The following is a 19,700-nucleotide window of genomic DNA, read 5'->3' as shown; positions in this document are numbered from 1 at the left end:
CAGCAGTTCTCACATAGGGAACATGAACGCACCCAGCCCAGGAGACACCCTCAAGCTCCACAACTGTCCAGAGCCTGACCCAGTGCCTCCCAATGCGTGCTCTGTTCATTTGTGTGGGGTAAGAGGGACTGAGACGCCTAACCTTTGTTTTAAGGTAGACCTTAGCCAAAAGGAGAGAGGAGGACATTCCAGGCAGGGGGAATGGCAGGAACAAAGGCACTGAGTAAGAAACAGTCTGTTGAGCTTGAGAAACTTCCTGTGGGTCTAAGTGCTGGACTCTGAAGCGACAAGTAGTAACAGCAGGGACTGGAGAGCTAGGTGCCCCCTAGGGACGAAGGGAGAAGAACAGACAAGGGACAAATGCCCCTTTTGTCAAGGGACAAAAACCAGTAGGACGTCATAACGGATAAGCACCCCAGGATAAGGAGAGAGAGGGGGTAAGAATGACTGCTGTGTTCGCTCCTGGGGAAGTGGACGGATGGAGCTGCCCGCACTGGGACAGGGAGGAAGAGCAGAAGAGCACTGGGGCTGGGAGCAGGTTGTCAGAAGGTGGGGTTTGGGTTCCCGCTCAGTCAGGACGCCAAGCCCTGTGGACGGCACTGCCTGGGAGATGTGAACAGGCAGAGCTAACAAGAAGATGGATGGGTGAGCCTTGATTTAGGGAGAGACATGGAGAGAAATACACATTTGTGTATCACCAGCATAAAGTGAAGCCCCAAGGGTGTAAAGAATGCAAAGAGAAATGATGGGCTGATATCCAAAGCAATCTTTCCTGGGACAGTTTTAAAAGACCCTCAGCCTGGGCGCCTGGGTGGCTCAGTGGGTTAGGCCTCTGCCTTAGGCTCAGGTCATGGTCTCAGGGTCCTGGGACTGAGCCCCATATTGGGCTCTCTGCTGAGCAGGGAGCCTGCTGCTTTCCCCCTCTCTCTCTGCCTGCCTCTCTGCCTACTTGTGATCTCTCTCTCTGCGTCAAATAAATAAATAAAATCATTTTTTTAAATTAGGGGGAAAAAAAAGACCCTCAGCCTTCACACAGACATCAGAGGGAGGGTCTGTCTTATTAACCTCATGCTCAACTTCCATCTGACACTTGGAAATAGGCACCTGCAGGGGCGGGATTAGTGTGAGGCAAGGGAGGCATTCACCCCAGGCACAAAATGTAGGCGACCCACTAAAAACATTCAGTGGCAAGGTAAGGTAAGTGATAATTCAGAAAAATCTAAATTAATGTAAAAAACACTGTCCTAAAATAGCAAACTTTCTAATAAAAACAGGACCAATTCGGTCTGCAGCAGGCAGTGAGTGCAAACATTTCCTCTGGCCAGTGACAGCTGACATTCTGACTCTCATTCTCCCACTTAATATTCCATCCCCGTTTGTCATTGTTTAGGACTCATTAAGATTAATGCTTTTCACAATTCCCAACCAATTCCCTACCTGGAAAGCTATCTTTTATGACAAATGACAGGTTTTCTTGGCACTGTGACACACAGACCAGGAGTGGTCTCGCTCATTCTCCCCACACATGTTCCGTTCCCCCGGACGCCTCACCTGTGGCGAGACTGTCACCTCTCCCTTGTTCTAGCCACATCTGCTGGGACCTGTCTGGAAGCCTGGGCCTCTCAGAAACCACACATGGGACGCTCTTCCTGCGCAGTCCTGTCTGCCTTGGCAGTGCTCAGAGAAGTGTGTTTTCAGACTCAGGGCACAGCAGGCTTTGTTGACGGTAGGAGACAAGAATGTACTTGGCTGCAGGAAGAACGGACAGTCTCTCTTAAGCGCCTTTTATGAACAGATCAGGACTACAGGTTCAAAGCAAAAACAATGGCCCATTTCCCCCCCCACACCCCCACCAAAAACCCAAGTCTCTTAGCACAGAGGCATCAAGTGGATTATTCTAACTTGAAGCAGGACGGTGACAAATTTTTGGTCTCCACCTCTGCACTATGCCCCAGTTTGCACAGTTTTAAAACAGAAGTAAGCCAAATGTATCAGGAAGATTACAGGCCCCAAGTAAGATTACCTGGGGAAGCACTCCGCAGGCCGCCCACTACAAACCCAAAACTATACTCCATGCCTTTTCCCTCCTACTCTCTAAACCTCTTCAACTTGTGCAGGAAGTCAGGCTGGTTCTTAGTATAATTACTTGTACCCTGTGGTGATTTAATTTCCAGGGGCTGCTGTTAAGTCTAAGATTTGGAGACTACCACAAGGATTAGTTCTAACTTCATGGAAAGAGGATTTCACCATGGCATTGTTTCATCTCTGGACCGTTCCAGACTCACAAACCAAAACATTAATACTTCACTGCTTCTTGCCTTTGACTTGCTATAGCTATGACTCCCTTTTTTTTTTTTTTAAGAAGTAGGCACACTTAATAACATAAATCCCCCCTTGTCTACGGTCTCCCCATTGCCAGGATTACAGCACGCACAGGTGGGGGAAAAGGCATTTCCAGTGCATCACTGTGGACTAACCATTACTTCTGGATGCTTGCCAGACCCGCAGACCACAAAGTCTGTCACAGTTCAACACGATACTATTATTGGGATAAAAAAAATCAAAAAATTTTAAAAAAACCAAACCTTTCGTAAGTGTGCTGAGGGGAGAAGAGTGCATTTAAAGGATATCTCACCTGAACATCTTTCCCCTAAAAATATGTGTTTTTACTACAACTGCTTTTGGGATTGTGAACGAGTTTGAGCAGATAGGATGGGCTTTCATAGGAGCTATTTCGAAGCAGTTGAGAAGATAGAACTTCTGCTATCTCCCTGAAACTGTTTCCTGGGGCTTGAGGGCAAAAAACACAACTGGACACCACTCCAAGCTGCTCAGGAAGCACCTCACTCCTCCCGCACGACGATTCCATATACCGTGACTTAAGGGTCCCTAACTCAGTGCCTTTCAGCGGGTCGTCCCTGGGCACTTGCGCTGTCTCAGGCCTCTCTTCCCCCAGCTCTGTATCTGGTCCTGTAGTCAAACCAGGCAACCGCCAGAGGTAAACAAGATACCTCCCACTACAGAAAGAAGACTGAGCCACAGAGGGTTATAAAAACAATAACGACGTGGAGGAGATAACTGTACGGACTCTGGTACTGAGCTATAAAATGCTAGGGAGATCCCACGGTGTCGGAAAAAGACCACAGGGCAGGAGGCAGAGTCCACCGAATCACTGGCCAAGGTGCACCGACCTCTGATGGAGGCCAGGGGCTGGCCTGGAGAACTTTCTCTCCTGCTCAGGTCAGGGACGGAGGCTCTGCTCCACTAGGTTATGCAGAAGGCTAAACTTCATCCTTCTCCTACCTCAGCCATCTCCTAGGATCTTGGGAGTCTGGACTGGATCCTTTGTATCTAGCAGGGCGGAAATACAGAGACCCGGAGTGGAGGATACTGGGAGGTTTTTAGAGGCAAGACCTAGAGGGGGCACACAGCCTCCCCCCGCCCACATTCTACTGGCCAGAGCTCATTCTGTGAGCACGCCTAACTGCAAGGGAGGGTGGGAAATGGAGTTCCGTGTGACGTGGAGGAAAGGAAAATAGAATTCGGTGAGGCTTTAGCATACCTGCAAACCCTAGGAAGCTAGGTGGGTAACTTGCAGAAGCAAGACAAGCAGGGCGAGCTCACATTCTGTGGGCAAGGAGGCCTTGGTGCTGAGGTCTATGTGCCTGTTGGAAGAAAATGGCAAGGGGCTGTTACTTCTCTTACAGCTGGTTGCTGCCACTTGGGTAAGAAAGGCTTGAGGTGACTTTTCCACTTGCTCAAAAATAAGAAATCGGGTTTCATTTACAATCTCCTTGTTTTAAAATAGAGCTCAGTTTTTTTTTCTTTCCTTTTCTCCTCTTTCTCTCTCTCCCTCCCCTCCCCCACTTCTTTCTTTCCATACTAAGATGGCCAAACAAAACTCACCGACAGACCCGTTAGACCCTCCAGCATGCAGGGACAAGGCCTGGGGGGAGCACACATGTGGGTGTCAAAAGGCAGCCCCACTCCTGACTCCCGCTGACTTGTGTGAGCCCCTCATCTTCTGGACCTTTCCTTCTCATCTACACGACTGGAGGGTGGGACAGGTTTCTGAAGTTGGTGCAAAGGGCCACCAGAGCTCCACTTGCATCAACGTTTCTGTGCCTCTCCTGACGCCATCCTCTTCTGCCAGCTAGCCAGAGAAAGAATTCCAGTGTCTTCTACTGGGATTTAACCCACAAAGGCAGGGCTCCTCAGGCAAAACAAAACCAAAGACTGAGATCATTCTCTAGAGTTTATGACTCAACATTTAATTCAGAGGCCGTGGAGGAGGAAAGGAGGAAGTTTTTTGTTTTTTGTTTTTCCCCCAGTGGTTGCCTTAAAAATTCCTTTTCCAAGGAAAAGACACTTATTTCTAGGCCGTTCCTATAGGATATGGGAAGCTATTAACTCTAACAGTTAAGAGTCGAGGAAACATGACTCTCAGGCTCTCCTAACTGCAGAACCTCAGACAAGTGAGTTCATCTCTCCGAAGCTGTTTCCACACCTGAAACCAACAGACTTATCTCAGGGGATCTGAGGATCCTTTGTACTATGTGTACGAATGAGTTTGCATATTAAGTGATTTATAGGTATTTGTTGCTCTGACTACTGTTGGTTGTTACTGTTCCTAATGAAGTCCCATTATTTCCTTTAGATGGATACTCTGGAACCTTCTGGAGATGAATTCAGTGGAATGGCCAGATGCCCATATGATGCCAAACATGCCAACGTCGCACTGTTTGCAGGTAAACGACGTGATTTCCTCTCGTTGCATCTGCTCTCACATGCCTGTCTCTGCAGGTCCTCCGGAGGACTCGTGTAGTCATGGCTGTCCTCTGATTCTCTGGGGAATACTGTAATTAACAGCGCCTTTTCCATTTGAAATTCACATGGAAATTGTACTTCTGCTTCGTACAAGGAGTGTCCGCCACCCCGTGCCTGTGTGCCTCAGAAAAGGATCACGGCTTCACACTCAGTGTGTGACATATTGTGTAGGGCATGTTTGGGTTCAAATAATCAAAGATCCCCCCTTGAACGGCCAATGTAGATTGATTATTCAAGGTGGGATGGACTTTGGGGCTGGTATGAATCAGTGGCTCAGTGCCGTGATCTGGGACACAGGGCCTTTTCATGTCTCTGCTCTTTCAATTCTTCCTCAGAGAGGGATGGACTGCTCTCACAGACACGTGTGTTCTTGTCCACACGTAGAAGGGGAAAGGGAGGAGACAAGGTAAAGCTGCAGGAAGATGTCCAAGCAGGGAGTCCATAAGCCCGCAAGTTTCCAGCAGACACCTCAAATACCACTGACCTGATTAGGGTGTGTGCTTCTCTCTGATGGAAAGATAATGGGGGCCAGGGTGCATATTCCTCATCCTCTCCCCTTGCCTCCCCTGCCAAAGGTAAAAAGCAGCAGCAACTAAACTGTTATCTTCAGATTGGGATTCTCGTGCATATGAGAGAGTGTGCGTGCATGTGTGTGTGTGTGTGTTTTAATTAGGAATTTATTTAGGAATTCATTGCCAGCTGTGCGAAGGTGGGTGCGGGGAGAAGTGTGGGTATAATAGTGGTGGTTATAGCATGTAATAAAGCAGTTAGCTGTAATTTCCATCACAACAGCTCAAAACTGGCACATCCCAGCTTGATGGGAAACTTTAGGGCTTCCATTATGAAACAAGCTCAGCTCCCTGAACCTCATCCTCGGTGCCACACGCTTGTGAGCCTCAGGCTGCAGTCCCAGGGTGGGGAAATGGCCTGTGCCAAGAAGGGCTCCTCAGGCTTTTTCCCCAATAGTAGCACGCAGTATCAGGGGGACGTGCGACACTCTAGAAGAGTCTTGTAAACCCGTCAGTCAGCACGGGCAGGAGCAAAGCCAGAGCAAAGTGTACCCAAGTGCCTAACTTCTGCTACAGCCCCTTCCTGACACTTGAACCTGCTGGGCCCCTGGAGGATGTGGGCCACCATGTAGAAGTTAACTGTCAACCAAAGGGGGTGGGAGCATCAGAGGAGTGGCTAAAGTCGCCAGCCTTCCAGGAACCTTCCAGGACTCCACAGAGCAAGCCCTGTGAGCAACAGGCAACACTCCGAATACCCCTCCAACTCCCCCGACAGGTGTGGGGAGCTTTTCATTGGACTGTTGGAAATCTCATGAAATCTCAGCCCTTATTATAGAAGATCCTTGTTGCAAGGAAAATGGTTGTCATCTTAGCAAGAGGAGCAGAACAGTGCTCTGTGTTATAAGTAAAAGTTCTGGTGAGACACCGAATGCTGAATGCGAAATCGAAAGCATAATGGAAAGTGGACGGAAAATACACACATAAACACACACACATGGCCGCACACATGCTGCCCCCCACTACCCGGCATACCCGCATGACCTGGGGCTCTGATCGATTCTTGAAGAAAAGCTGTGATTTTTGTAGACGTGTGCTTATCAATAGCTAGGTTTGCCATCTGCGGGTCCGATCTAACCAGTCAGCATGTTATTGATAGACGGCTGTTAACGATGCAGATGTTCAAGACAGCTCTACCTCCAACCTCAGCAAATTTCCGTTATTTTTAGACCAAAAGGAGACATCAAGAACTTTGCTGAGATCTGTTGGGATAAACTTTTCTAAAAAACACGATGCTTACCCCGCCAGCGGGAGAGCTGAAACGGTGCTACCATGTATGTAAGCCACATGGACACACAGCCGATGAAGGCACCCACTAAAAATGAACCACGGAAGGACTTTTTTATTTTGAACATAGTTACTGTTTCTGTCTCACAACCTGCATAGATTCTACTATTCCACAAGATCCTACTGGATTATTTGTACGCAGCACGTTTATGAATCCAGGAAGAGAACCAAAAGCACTAGGGATTAATCCTCAACTTTCTTCATGCTCTTCTGCCTTGGATAGACCTTTAAAGCGCGTCTCCCAAAAGCCATGAGTTCTCAAAGGCCAGGCTTACCTGGAGCACCCCTTCCCCTTTTTTCCTTGCTTTGGCATCTTCAGTGTCAGAATGTTTTCAGTTTAGGACTTTGAAACACTGAAGTAAGTATCTCTTCTTGAAGCTCCACCGGCAGGGCTCCGTGGCTCTCAAGACTGAAGTACAGAGAAGCAGCGAGTCTCATGATCAAAGTAGCAATTCCGTCACTTCTTTTTGCTTCTGAAACCCCTCTGACTCCCCGCACCTGCCCAGGCTAAGGACTCCCATCACTTCTCACACTTCACATTTCTGGTGATACTGTCAGTTTCTGTCTTTCCCCGGGCTCCCACCTAATCCAGCTGGCCACGGCGTGGTGGCAGCAACAGCGTCCAGGGGCTCTCGGCCTTGAGATGCCAGCCAAGGTCCATCTCATCAAGTGAAGCAAACAACATTTTTCATTTGCCCTGTTCCCTGAGCTGCTGCTGCTGCTGCTCAGAAACTGCCATGCAATTTAAAAATGAAAAATGTTTCATCTCTCAAGATCCTAATTTAAAATGGTTAGGAATGCGGGCCAAGTATTTTCCCAGCGACTCTTGGATTTTTCCCAGTTGTCCTATCTCATTTGCTGATGTAGGAAAGCCGTCCGGGGGATGTCTCTATTATTCCCCCCACACCCACTGCCTTGTTCCCACCCTGCTCACCTCTTCTCTGTTTCTTCTAAGATGGAAAACTATACTCAGCCACAGTGACTGACTTCCTTGCCATCGACGCAGTCATTTACCGGAGTCTTGGAGACAGCCCAACCCTACGGACCGTCAAGCATGATTCCAAATGGCTGAAAGGTGAACAAATAATTAAGAGAAGCGGGGGGTGGGAGGTGGGGGTGGAGATACATAGCTTGAGGGAGATTTAGAGCCTGGACAGACCAGACTGTAGTTTCATTTTAGTAATGGCTTCTGACAGACAGGGAGGTGGAAATGCCATCTTTTGCCCCAACTGATTTCTTTACCTCCCTCTTTCACTTCCCGTGAGTTTCGGGAGTATTAACACAACGACCAATGTCACTACAACAGAATACAGTACATTCATCTTTCCTGCCTCGAGCTCTCATTTCAGAGTCTAACGTGAAAAGAACTGAATGTTTCATTCATGGAAGGGAACAAGGGACTGGAGGTGGTGGGGAGCAAGAAAAAAGCTATTCACGACCCTTTATGAGTCAGGGTTCACAAGGAGACGTGTACAAAATCCCTTCTGCGATGCAGGCATTCCATTGTGGAAAATAAAATTAGAGACATATGAAAATTCATTTATTCTTCATTGTTCATTGCAACCACTTCTGAAAGATAGAATTGATAGGCTTGAGTGCCTCTTGGAATCACTAGCACTTGCATGTGTGGTCATTAGAAATGGTTCACGTTAACCCCACGGCTAATGGCCCTACACTTTTAATTAATGCCATGTCTCTGGTTGCAACTGATTTGAAGTTCTTTTAACTCTGTGTGACATGTCCCCAATTAAAATGCCATTTGCCCATAGAGCCATACTTTGTCCAAGCAGTGGATTATGGAGACTACATCTACTTCTTCTTCAGGGAAATAGCTGTGGAGTACAACACCATGGGAAAGGTAAGGAGGGTTGAAGTCTCACTCACCCCAATGTTGTTACGAATGACCTTGAAAGAAGAACCAGAAAACTAAGCTCAAGGTCATCATTTTGACAAGACTCGGCCAAAGACTGGTGGCAATGAACACAGTTCTGCCTCGGGGCCCTGGGAGCCTTTTTCAGCACAGTCCCAGATTACAGGGAACCTCTGAACCACCTCTACTGAAAATGCAACCGACTGATGTTTCTTTCGTTGACTTCATACTGAGTCTCAAGCGTCTGGAGAGGTGGTTTCCCGGTATACTCATCGTTTTCTGTCCTTTTTTTTTTTTTAACGGAGCTGTTTCACAGGAGGAGAGTAAATATCCAGCACCTTTAAGCAAACTGAGAGTGTTGATTATCTTTATTGCAAAAAACAGAACGCTTACTGGATGTCCACTCCAGTTACCTCTACCACAGGGTGGGTCGCGGTCCGGAAGCTGGAGGGCACAAAGTCAGTGCCCAGCGGCTGGCAGGGTTGAAGGAATGGGGAGCCTGAGAGGGCCCCGAGGCAGCCAGTGAGGATGGCAGAGATGACGCCTCCGAAGTATGCTTTTGTTTGAGGAAATAAAAAGCTAAGCAGTCTGTATGGAAATGAGTTTATCTGGCTGGGAGCTGATCCCCTGAAGGATTTGTGGCTCTGTATTAAATGCCACAGCCTTATCTTTCAAACCATGCTGTTCCAATGAGTCTCCCCACCCCCGACCTTTTTTCTTTTTTTTTGGCTACTAATTTTAGAAACACGGGATTAAATTAAGCACCTTGTTGTTGTGTTTCTGTTTTCGAAGAAAGGCAAATTCCACCAAGATCTCGCCACGTTACGTGCATTTGATTTTCCCCGGTGTGTTTCCTCTGCAGGTAGTCTTCCCGAGAGTGGCTCAGGTGTGTAAGAATGACATGGGAGGGTCTCAGAGAGTCCTGGAGAAACAGTGGACGTCTTTCCTGAAGGCTCGCCTCAACTGCTCAGTTCCCGGAGACTCTCATTTTTATTTTAACATACTCCAGGCGGTCACGGACGTGATTCGTATTAATGGGCGCGATGTCGTGCTGGCAACCTTCTCCACACCTTATAACAGGTAACTGTGCCCTGGCGGTGCTCACCTCGCCGGTCCTTCCCAGCTTCCTCTCCCCTGGGGGGTTCTCTCCCAGTGCACAAGCTTCACAACTGATGCCAAATGTGCCGCCCGCTGTTTGTGGTTAAAAGCACTTAACACTCGGTTTTCATCAACAAATTAACAGTCAGTCACAAGCATTATTAGATTAGGATTTTAGGGGAAGTAATTAGATAAATTATAACAGTATCTCCTAGTTCTACGTCTGGCATGGAAACATGCCTCATGTGTTATTTCTGAATCTCTCCAGTCGTACCAGAAACTGAATACTGTTGCCCTCTTTTTACACCTGAGGAAACTAACCTCAATTTTGTCACCTGGTCCAAGTAGCCAGGAGATGAAAGAAGCACCGCTGGAACTCAAGAGGGTTCCTCCTTCCTCCCCAAGGTCATCTAACGTTCTGTGTGACTTTAAATATTTCTATGACTGGATTGAAAACTTTGGAAGCGAAACCACTGAAAATGTATTTAAAGGCTACAGAGTGACATGTGAGATTCCAACAAGTCCATCGCGCACCCTACCTAAGGGACCCTGCTTCTTACCCTGTTCGAGGAACCTGGACCCCAACCGCCATTGACTCCGGAGGCTTGAGTGAAGACTTACAAGTCATCCAACAATGTACCTAGAAATACTGGCAGCCTGTTCATTCCTATGTTCATGTTTACTTAGGCTAAGGCTTTGAGTAATCCAATGACGAACTAAAAATTCTTCCTGGAGCAGAACTGTGCAGAGATTAAAAAATAGGAGGAAGGCAGGCATGAGATTCCCTGGTACTGAGCTCTTCCAAACCTTAAACCTTAGAGTCCTAGCACTGTTGTATGACCGGACATGGTCATAAAATCTAAAAACATGGAATATCTTTCTCATTTCTGTGGAGAACCTGGGATGTTCTGTATTCTCCTCTTCCGGATAAACACTGTTGCGGTCTGAATCATCCTTTCGATGAAGACTTTTAAGAAGCTGAGGGGTGTCCATATGACAGGCACCTGCATGAGGAGACCGGAGGACAGCACACAGAAATGCTTACGAACCAGGGAGAGTCTGAGGCAGAACACACCGAAGGACGCACTAACGCTCCTCAGCTAGCTGGAGGGCGAGAGTCAAGAGCTCTCCACGGAAGACACATGACAATATGAGTCCATACCGCAACAAGAAGTGTTCAGTTCCATCCGAGTGAGCTTAACCATCTGCAGGGATTTTGAGGCTTGAGCATAGAAAAGATACAAAATCCAGGCCGTAACTGTTCATACTATGGAACCCAAGTATCTAGGATTGTTTAAAAAGAACCTGTCTTGGTACATGGGAATGCAGGGGCTAGAGGAATTTCTGAGCACGTTTCTAGTTTGATGGGGGGGCTGGGTGGGGGGTTGAGGGGGAGTTCCCGTGTAATTACAACATAGTAATAGACTCTTGTCCGTTACAGATACTCCGTTTAAAGTATTTCCTTAGAAGTCCCCTAGGAAGCCCCCACTTAGTACATGCTTATGCAGTCTCAGAAACCTTACTTGTTCAGTAAAATGAGAAAATGATAACAATGCACATACCCATTTTCATCTATAAATTAGAGTCTGCCCCTGGTTTTACTAGCTCTGGTTTCGTCCCTTTCCACCCCATCCTCCACACATGCAAACTTGGTTGGGAAGGACTGTTTCAAGCCCTTGAGGTGCTCCTCTCTGCCCTGGGGACAAAACCCAAGCTCCCTGGTGAGCACACCTGTCCCGCCATGGTCAGGCCCTTCTCCTCTTCCAGCTGCACAGGCTTACGGGCTGGAGCTAAAAGGTAGTTCTTAGATGTGCTGTGCCCATTCGTGCCCTCCTCTACCAGGTCTGCCAGTCCCACCAACGCGTCTTAGCTGAGAGCTGCTGTCATTTATTGAGCATTTGCTGCTGGAGATTAGGGATTCCGTAAATACACACTAAAAGAACAGAAGGTGGGAAGAAAGGGTAAATGAAGGAAAGATGAACAGAGGTGGGACGGAGTGAAGGAAGACGAAAGGATTTCACAAGTGATTCTAACCTTGGGAAGATTATCGAACTCTAGGGTAACTTTAGTTATTATGAGATGCCTCATAAAATACTTCAGTAGCTATCCTATTCACCATAATATTTACGTTATGTATCCCTGTTACTATTACAATAGGGAGATATGAAAAGACTTTCACAAAATTAAGTACGTAATGCTAGGGTTCTGAGATTCTGAAACCAAAGGGATCGCTGTCTTATCTATCCAATTCTGTACACAATGTACATATAGTCCACATATTTGAAAATTCATCCTGCCACTTCATTTTAAACAAGCTTTCTAATCCTCTCCCTAATTCTTGCTTTATTAGTAATACTTCAATAACTGTGTTATGACATTAAAGATGGCAGAAAATTTCCCTAATCACTTAGGAAGTGATTTCCATATCCTTTCAATATTTGCAAAGTCAAGACTAAACCAGTCTCTCTGCCCTGGACGGCGCAGTCACCGTGCACAGCGCCCGTGTCTTTGGCCCGGGTGCTCCCGCCCATGCCCTGGTCACTACCTCAAAGTCTGGTGAACGCTCTTGGCCAGCTGGTGCCAGCCATTTATTTGATCAAAATCAAGGAATGACCATAGTTAGAGACAAACAGGGGTTCAAATGAATGAATAATTCATGCTTTCTCCCCGCTGATTAAAAATCCCCCAGTCCTTCCATGAGTACCAGGGAAGGATGTAATTACAGGTAGAGATTACCACCATTATTATTATTTAGCACGTAATAGAGCACTTTATTTGCAAAACGTTGGTGCTTTAGAGACTTAAGCTGCTTTGTCTGATGCAAATAAACAGGAAGTAAAACTTGAAATGGGCAGTGGGCAAACAGAAAATAAGCGTGCTTTCCCCACACATACATTCCCCCTCCCGGGGTCTCTGGCTGGAATAAACCGAACACAAAAAAGCAATTAGTGGACAATGGAGACACTTTTACTTCAAATGTACCCCAATATTAGAGATGTAAAACGTTTTACAAAGACTTTAAGGTTAGTGAGTGAAAATTCAGGGAATTTCTGAACCACCAGTTATGAACAAATGCAGTTCCAAAGGCAATAACCAAAGAAGAGGTTTTTTTTCCTATGAGTTTGCCGGTAAGCAGTCTTTTCTTTAAAGCCACCCATGCAAACGTCATTCAGGGAAATGTTCCCTGTGTATACCAGCATTCCTTACAGTATCGGGGTGCAGACTTGGAATTTCCAATGTCCGTAACAGGAGAGGTGCTTTGGAGTCTGTTTCCCAAGCTGCGTGCGTAACAGTTGTGAGAGTAACGCGGCATGAAATGCTATGTTACAGCATCCCGGGGTCTGCAGTGTGTGCCTACGACATGCTCGACATTGCCAATGTTTTCACGGGGAGGTTCAAAGAGCAGAAATCTCCAGATTCCACTTGGACACCAGTTCCTGATGAACGAGTACCCAAGCCCAGGTATGTGTAAATATTTCTGTGGAGATTCTGAACAGCAAAAAATGGGCACCGTGGTCCTCTGACAAGTGGGTGTCTTAGAGAACCGCACACCGGTACCTTCCATGGGGCCCCAGAGATATACATGCTGGAACAACAGAAAGACCTAGAAGGCCATCTGCCTTCATCCCCTTAACCTAAACTCAGCATTACCTCTAGCTATATTCAAAACAACAAGGCTCAAGTCTTCTACTTAACCTCTATCCCATTGCCTTATCCAGTGTAATCCTAGGACGATGGGAAGCATCCCGTCCAGCCCTGCTGGTGTATGGTTGGGAAACGGGAAGCCCGGAGAGGCAGAATGTGTCTTGTGCAAGTGCACAGACCTGAGTAGGTTACTTCCACCACTCCACCCTGCTTCCCCGTCCTTATACAGAGACCCACGTCCTCACACCCTAAACAAATGTGAAATATACACGGTGATCCCTGGATTCTGTGACCAGGCTGGATCAGAGCTGCGTCCAGGACTCCGGGGCAAGGGTGGCCAGAGACCAGTGGGTACAATGGACCATTGTGTTTGCTCTGCTCTACCGGATTCTAGTCTGTTATGGATCCAGACACAGTCCATATCCCTCCACCAAAATGCAGAGCCCCAGAATCGCTTTCATGGGGAACCTGCTGTCCCAGGACAATGCAGAGACCTCTTGGTCCTGTGTAACCTCTGCGAAATCTTCGCACGGAGTCAGCTAGTTCGTTCTCTCTCAGAGGGACGGGATGAAACTCTGCCCCACCCCCATGCCTGCCCTCCCCATGGAACACGCGCTGCACACTTCCATTAGAACACGGGCTAAGGTCTGTAGAAACGTTGTGTGTCCAGCTTCCTCCACTGAATTTTTGGGCTTCTGCAGAAAAGCCCAGTATCTTCCTTTTTTTGGTTTCCAACACTCTCCTCCAGCCACCAGTCCCCCACACAGAGCAGGCCAGTCCATTCAACTGAACTGACTTAGGTGATGTTACCCAGCTCCCCCCCAACCACAGGAAGCCCTCTGTGGTTCATCGGTCTTCATCGCCTGAATTATCTGCCATGTGTATTCGCTGCTACTCACAGAGAGCAGACCGGGTGCAAAAAGGGACACTGTGACCAGCTCAGAGAGATCCCCGAAACGTCACTGCCTGGGAACGTTAGCTACTTTGCAGATAGGCGGGAAGGGGAGCTAGGCTCAAGGAGTGAGATTCCAGGGAATACTCACAGACTGTGCTCCCCTTGATGTGTGAAGACTGTGATAGCCAGCTATGGCCAGGACACAAACTGTGATTTTCAGATGGTGACAATGGGTTTCTCCCCATCCTTCCACGGGCCTCCTTGTGCCTCTGGCCGACATCAGGATGCTTTCACAGAACTGGCTGGGTTAGTGCTATAAAATGGTGCGTAGATGAGGCCGGATCGTGCCAGGGCTATCAGGGTCCAGTGTACTCTCCTGAACCAGCAGGCAGAGACAGGGTGTGGACAGGACTGGGGTCGGGTTTCCCTGACCTGACTTTACTAGGCTGTCCCCGGACTCCTGAAACCACGGTACTGTTTGTAGAGATGACTTTCTGCTGTCACTGTTCAGAAATAAAGAAATTACCTTTCAGGAGAGAATCTTCAGTGTAACTGGCTTTTCATACCTGCCCAAATCAATCAAAAACACTAAAGACAAACCCTGCACATTCTCAGAGCCCCAGGTAAGGAGAGCCGGTTACAGTGAGTGTTGCTGGGCTCTATGCTGGCTGGCCACTCTGTAAGCACCTCTGTCTTCTACATCGTGCACAAGTCAGCTGCCTTCTCTCCTCTGGTAGAGCAAGTATGCCTCAGGGACGTCCAGCAGGGTTTTAGGACGGGCAGCGGAGCTCCTGCCACATGGGCAGAGCACACACCTCCCCCCTTGACTGAAGCTCCATCACTGTCTGGGAGCTTGGTCTGGGCTTCTGGGGGGAAGCCAGGCTGCCCTGGCTGCAACTTCACGATGGAATGAGGTGGCCAGGAGAGAAGCTAAACCTATTTTGTTTGGTGGCATTCTGCACCATTCAGCTTCCCCTTCTCAGCCTACAGCATAGTCTCCCTCATGCCAGATGCTTAGGGAAGCAGTCCGTTCAAAGAATTTGCCATAAGGCATTAAAAAAAAAAAAAGCTCCCTCTCTCTGTTTCTTTCTAGGCCAGGTTGCTGTGCTGGCTCATCGTCCTTAGAAAAATACACAACCTCCAATGAGTTTCCCGATGATACCCTGAACTTCATCAAAACCCACCCCCTCATGGATGAGGCCGTGCCTTCTGTCATCAACAGGCCGTGGTTCCTGAGGACGATGGTCAGGTGGGTGTCGAGCAGATCATGCCCTAACCGGGCTGTTCCTTCCTCCATCTCATGCTCACAGAACCTGCCGGTGCATCATGATTTGAAATGCCACAAACATCTTCTGTTATCCTTGGTGTTGCTTCAGCTAGGAAATGCGGGCCAGTTGGGGGTCTGCCACCAAACCCCCATCACCACATTCCCAATGGGAAGAGTTCTGATATCTTCAGGCTAAGAGGACCCATGCCAGCAATTAGAGGGAACAAAGATACCTCCTTCCGGGTGAGAGCCTTCTGGGCAAAAGCAGAGAAGCAGTGAGGGAGAGCCAGTCGATGGATGTGGATACATGTGTGGTTGGATATGGTTGCAAAACATGCTCCAGATCCCATCCAAGTCCTGTCCTCAGTTTGTAAGCTGTCAGACCGGGGATGGACAGCACTTATATAAGGACGCTAGAGTGAGGGAGTCACACTGTACCATTTGTAATCTGAAGGGGTGGCCAGAAGAGAAGGGACAGCTGATCAGAAGTTTGTGTTAGCGTTAAATACTCCTTCTTGTATCTCTTTATAGAGTTTTTTCCCAAACCGTTCCACAGAATTTCCCAAGTACCATCCTGTTGGCGGCAGTCATCAAACAAAATGTTACTCATCTTTACCACCGTTTTTTAAACGGTGACTTTAGGAGAAGATGTTAAAGGACTATAACAGTTCTTGCCCACAAACTGGAAACTGTGGGGTAAAAACTTGTAGGAGGGCCCGTGTTTTCTGGTTTCTGCCAAGGTGCTTGGCACAAACAGGTATCCACTCAGTGGTCAATGGCTGAGAGATACCCGCGAAAGATGGTGCCCGACAAGACTTATCGAAGGCCTGAGACCCTTCACCTACGGCTTCAGATGGACCCTGTTTGGCCTGCACGTCCTTGTCTTTATTTACAGTGCCATCGGCACGCCACCTTCCCATCCATCAGCGCTTTCTAAGCCCCTCTACGTACACGTGGAAAGCTTTCCAATCTGACATTTTGCTGACAAGGCTTTGCACTTCAGAGGCAGAGTACGGAAAACTGGTATCTGTTGCTTGCCTTACGGTGGTAAATGGAATGTTCAGTGAGTTCGGTTAGTATTTCTTCCCCTCTTCCTGGGAGACCTCAGCCTTTCCTTGCTGCTCATGGAAGAGATCACTGCTGAGTGGTTGCAGATGGCGATGGCTGTCTATTTGTTATGTGACTTGGCCTCCACACATACCTCCATCCTCCCCTTGGAGCCATCCTAATGCTCCGCATGTGGAAATAAAGGACCAGAACAGCTTGAGAACATTATCTACATGCATATATTCTTCTTGGGGTTATTACTAGAAAGCTATGTCACAACTGTTTGAAGTGGAAAAGGGGACCCTTTAATGACAGACCGACAAAAGAGCTAAAAATCGTGATCCTGTCATTTTAGATACCGCCTGACCAAGATTGCAGTGGACACTGCTGCCGGCCCGTATCAGAATCACACTGTGGTTTTCCTGGGATCAGAGAAGGGAATCATCTTGAAGTTCTTGGCCAGGGTAGGAAACAGTGGTTTCCTAAATGACAGCCTTTTCCTGGAGGAGATGAGCGTTTATAACCCTGAAAAGTACGTAGAATCTTTGGCTCTTTCTTAGTAATTACTGGTCATTATGATCCTTTTCATTCAGAGACTATCTGAGGATAGCATGTTTGGGTGACTTAATATTATTTGCAAAAAATACTTTAATTCATAAAAAGCATTGTTTTCTCCTTGCCAGTAACGTGTGTGTTTATATAAATATACACAAAGGGGAGTGGGACAACTTAAAGGATCTGCTTCACCTTCAGTGAGACCGGACTAAGACACCACCCCGTGGGCCGGGAGGCAGGGTGGGAGGGTATGTCAGGAGAAAGAGAGCAGACTCCAGAGAGACTCTGACCAGCACCATCCCGCCTTCTGCCACCAGGTGCAGTTACGACGGAGTGGAGGACAAGAGGATCATGGGCATGCAGCTGGACAAAGCCAGCAGCTCTCTGTATGTTGCATTCTCCACCTGTGTGATAAAGCTTCCCCTTGGCCGGTGCGAACGACATGGGAAGTGTAAAAAGTAGGTATTTGGCCTCACTGACCATGAGAAGGTCCACAGTGCTTAGAGAGCAGTCCCGGTAGCTCACGGTCCCATTCTTCCCGCAGAACCTGCATCGCCTCCAGAGACCCGTACTGCGGGTGGGTAAAGGAAGGTGGTGCCTGCGCCCACCTGTCACCCAGCAGCAGGTAAGGAGCCTGAGCTGTGCGGGAGGGTAAGGCAGCCTTAGGCTGCCGCGCATTCTAGACACACCGTCACCCCACTGCCGCCCAGCCTTCTGTGCACAGACCTCATCAGGGGGACTGCCACCCCCTCTCCTCCCTTCTCCCATTTCACAGAACATGCCAGCATCACATGTGACAGATTTCCAACTGATTCATCATCCATCCTCAGACTGTTGAAAAACACAGGGAAAAGAAACACAGTGGGCTTCTAAGTATTCCCTGAAGAGACGGACAAGAAGGTGCACGCCTTGATCGTGGCAGTGTAGGAACAGTAGAGAAAAGGCACAACAGGGTCCCGATTAGATTAGTGTTGTGGTCTGTCCGGCCACAGCCAAACTAACTCCTCTAATGGACCGTGCAGGGCTGAGAAGAGGTCACAGAGCATTTGTTCAGCGACGCATCGGTACAGCGAGTCCAGTAAGCCATTCCGCGCACTGAAGAACAGCTGACCCTATTACTCATTAGGGAGTCCATCAGTTCTTGGCAGTTGTCCAGCAGATCAACTAGATCAGGCCAGTGTAACATGCCTGTGATTTGGGGGCATAAAATTGTTACCCTGGCTTTAAATGCTTAGATGGAATTAGTTAGAAGGTTTTGTTTTGTTTTGTTTTTTCTGTCTTTACTTTGGTGGATATGAAATCCAATGCACGTCCTTTACAAGTTAGGGCAACTCAAGGAAGGTGCCATATGGCAGCACAGTTCTATCTGAACCACTCCTTCAATGTCCCCAGATCCCAGAGGGCAAAGAACCATCCTGGCATCACTCTGAGCCTCCTCTCCCATAGAATAGCTGGAGAGGCAGGAGAGTGGATCTGATGACCACCACACGCTAACTTGAGGGAAAGTATTCCCACAAACATAACTCAGGACAGTTGTCAAGTCTGACCTGGAAATCTGCCTCATGATTCATGATTAGATCACTTCACAAGTAGCAATACTGACATACTAGCGTTAGAGATTTGTATCTTTTCCTGGGAACCCTTGAAGTGAAGGAGTAAAGATCACAAATTACAGGAGGGAAGCTAAGAAATGACCTATCTCCTTTCTATATTCAAGGTGTGACCAAAGGTGGTAAGACTGATTTTTAAAAATCATTTTTAGGTAGAGGCTCCTGGGTGGCTCAGTAGGTTAAGCTAAGGTCATGATCCTAGGGTCCAGAGATCAAGCCCCACATTGGGCTCCTTGCTCAGTGGGGAGTCTGCTTCTCCCTCTCCCTCACCCCCTGCCCCCTGCTTGTGTGAAGTCACTCTCTCTAATAAATAAATAAAATGTTAAAAAGAAAGTAATTTTTAAGCCAACATCTGAACTCCAAAATTGTTCCCTTAAGGATCTACATCTATATCTCATTGCTCAAAACATGTGTAACTCCCTTTGGAAAACGGCCTTCAGAGCCTGATGAATCCTGGCTTCCGATACCTCTGAAAATCTTTATCTTTGGAATATGAATTTGATTTTTAACAGAGAAAAACAATGGAAAGCAAACACGGTGAATGATTCGATCAATGCTGTGACTTTCCAGATGGTTTTCCTAGACAGTCCATTAAATAAACTCTAAAAGCAGCTGCAAAACAGAGTGTCAACAATGTTGTGAGAAGGAGCACAGAGCGTCCCCCCAAAAAGGACAATACTCCTCTGAGTGAGTCCAGCGTGCTTCTTTCAAAAATCAAAATAGAGATGCTAAGACTGGTCTTGTTATATACTTTGTGCAGCCCAATGGTAACCAAAGGGGTCTGAAAGAAGAATGAGCTTGTGGGAGAGCACGAGGGTAATAAGGCAAGGTTCTCAAGGTCACAGGGTCGCACGGTCTCTGGGGGTCTCAGCACAATGTACCACCACACCCCTCGAGGGTGCTACAGGCCCCTGGCCATTTGTTCTTTGGAACACACTGTCACACAGGTCATTTCTAGGCAAAGAAACAGATGAAGGTCTAGGAAGGCAGTGCTGGGGTCAAGGAAAAGGAAAGAGAAAGAGACCTTTTCTTT

General features: G+C 47.7%; 1 protein-coding gene across 1 annotated transcript in view; it reads left to right on the top strand.

The window, feature by feature from the left end:
- SEMA6A (semaphorin 6A) overlaps positions 1-19,700 on the top strand; it is a 123,988-nt gene that overhangs the window by 73,379 nt on the left and 30,909 nt on the right. The window contains exons 7-15 of the mRNA XM_080803725.1: positions 4,658-4,748; positions 7,636-7,755; positions 8,450-8,538; positions 9,413-9,630; positions 12,979-13,110; positions 15,282-15,437; positions 16,858-17,034; positions 17,375-17,515; positions 17,602-17,682. Coding sequence (XP_080659851.1) covers positions 4,658-4,748; positions 7,636-7,755; positions 8,450-8,538; positions 9,413-9,630; positions 12,979-13,110; positions 15,282-15,437; positions 16,858-17,034; positions 17,375-17,515; positions 17,602-17,682 — 1,205 coding nt within the window. The remainder of the gene's footprint in view (positions 1-4,657; positions 4,749-7,635; positions 7,756-8,449; positions 8,539-9,412; positions 9,631-12,978; positions 13,111-15,281; positions 15,438-16,857; positions 17,035-17,374; positions 17,516-17,601; positions 17,683-19,700) is intronic.

The sequence above is a fragment of the Martes martes genome (genome assembly GCF_963455335.1).
Source record: "Martes martes genome assembly, chromosome: 5".
Taxonomy (NCBI): Eukaryota; Metazoa; Chordata; class Mammalia; order Carnivora; family Mustelidae; genus Martes; species Martes martes.
This window is presented reverse-complemented; position numbering and strand designations above follow the sequence as displayed.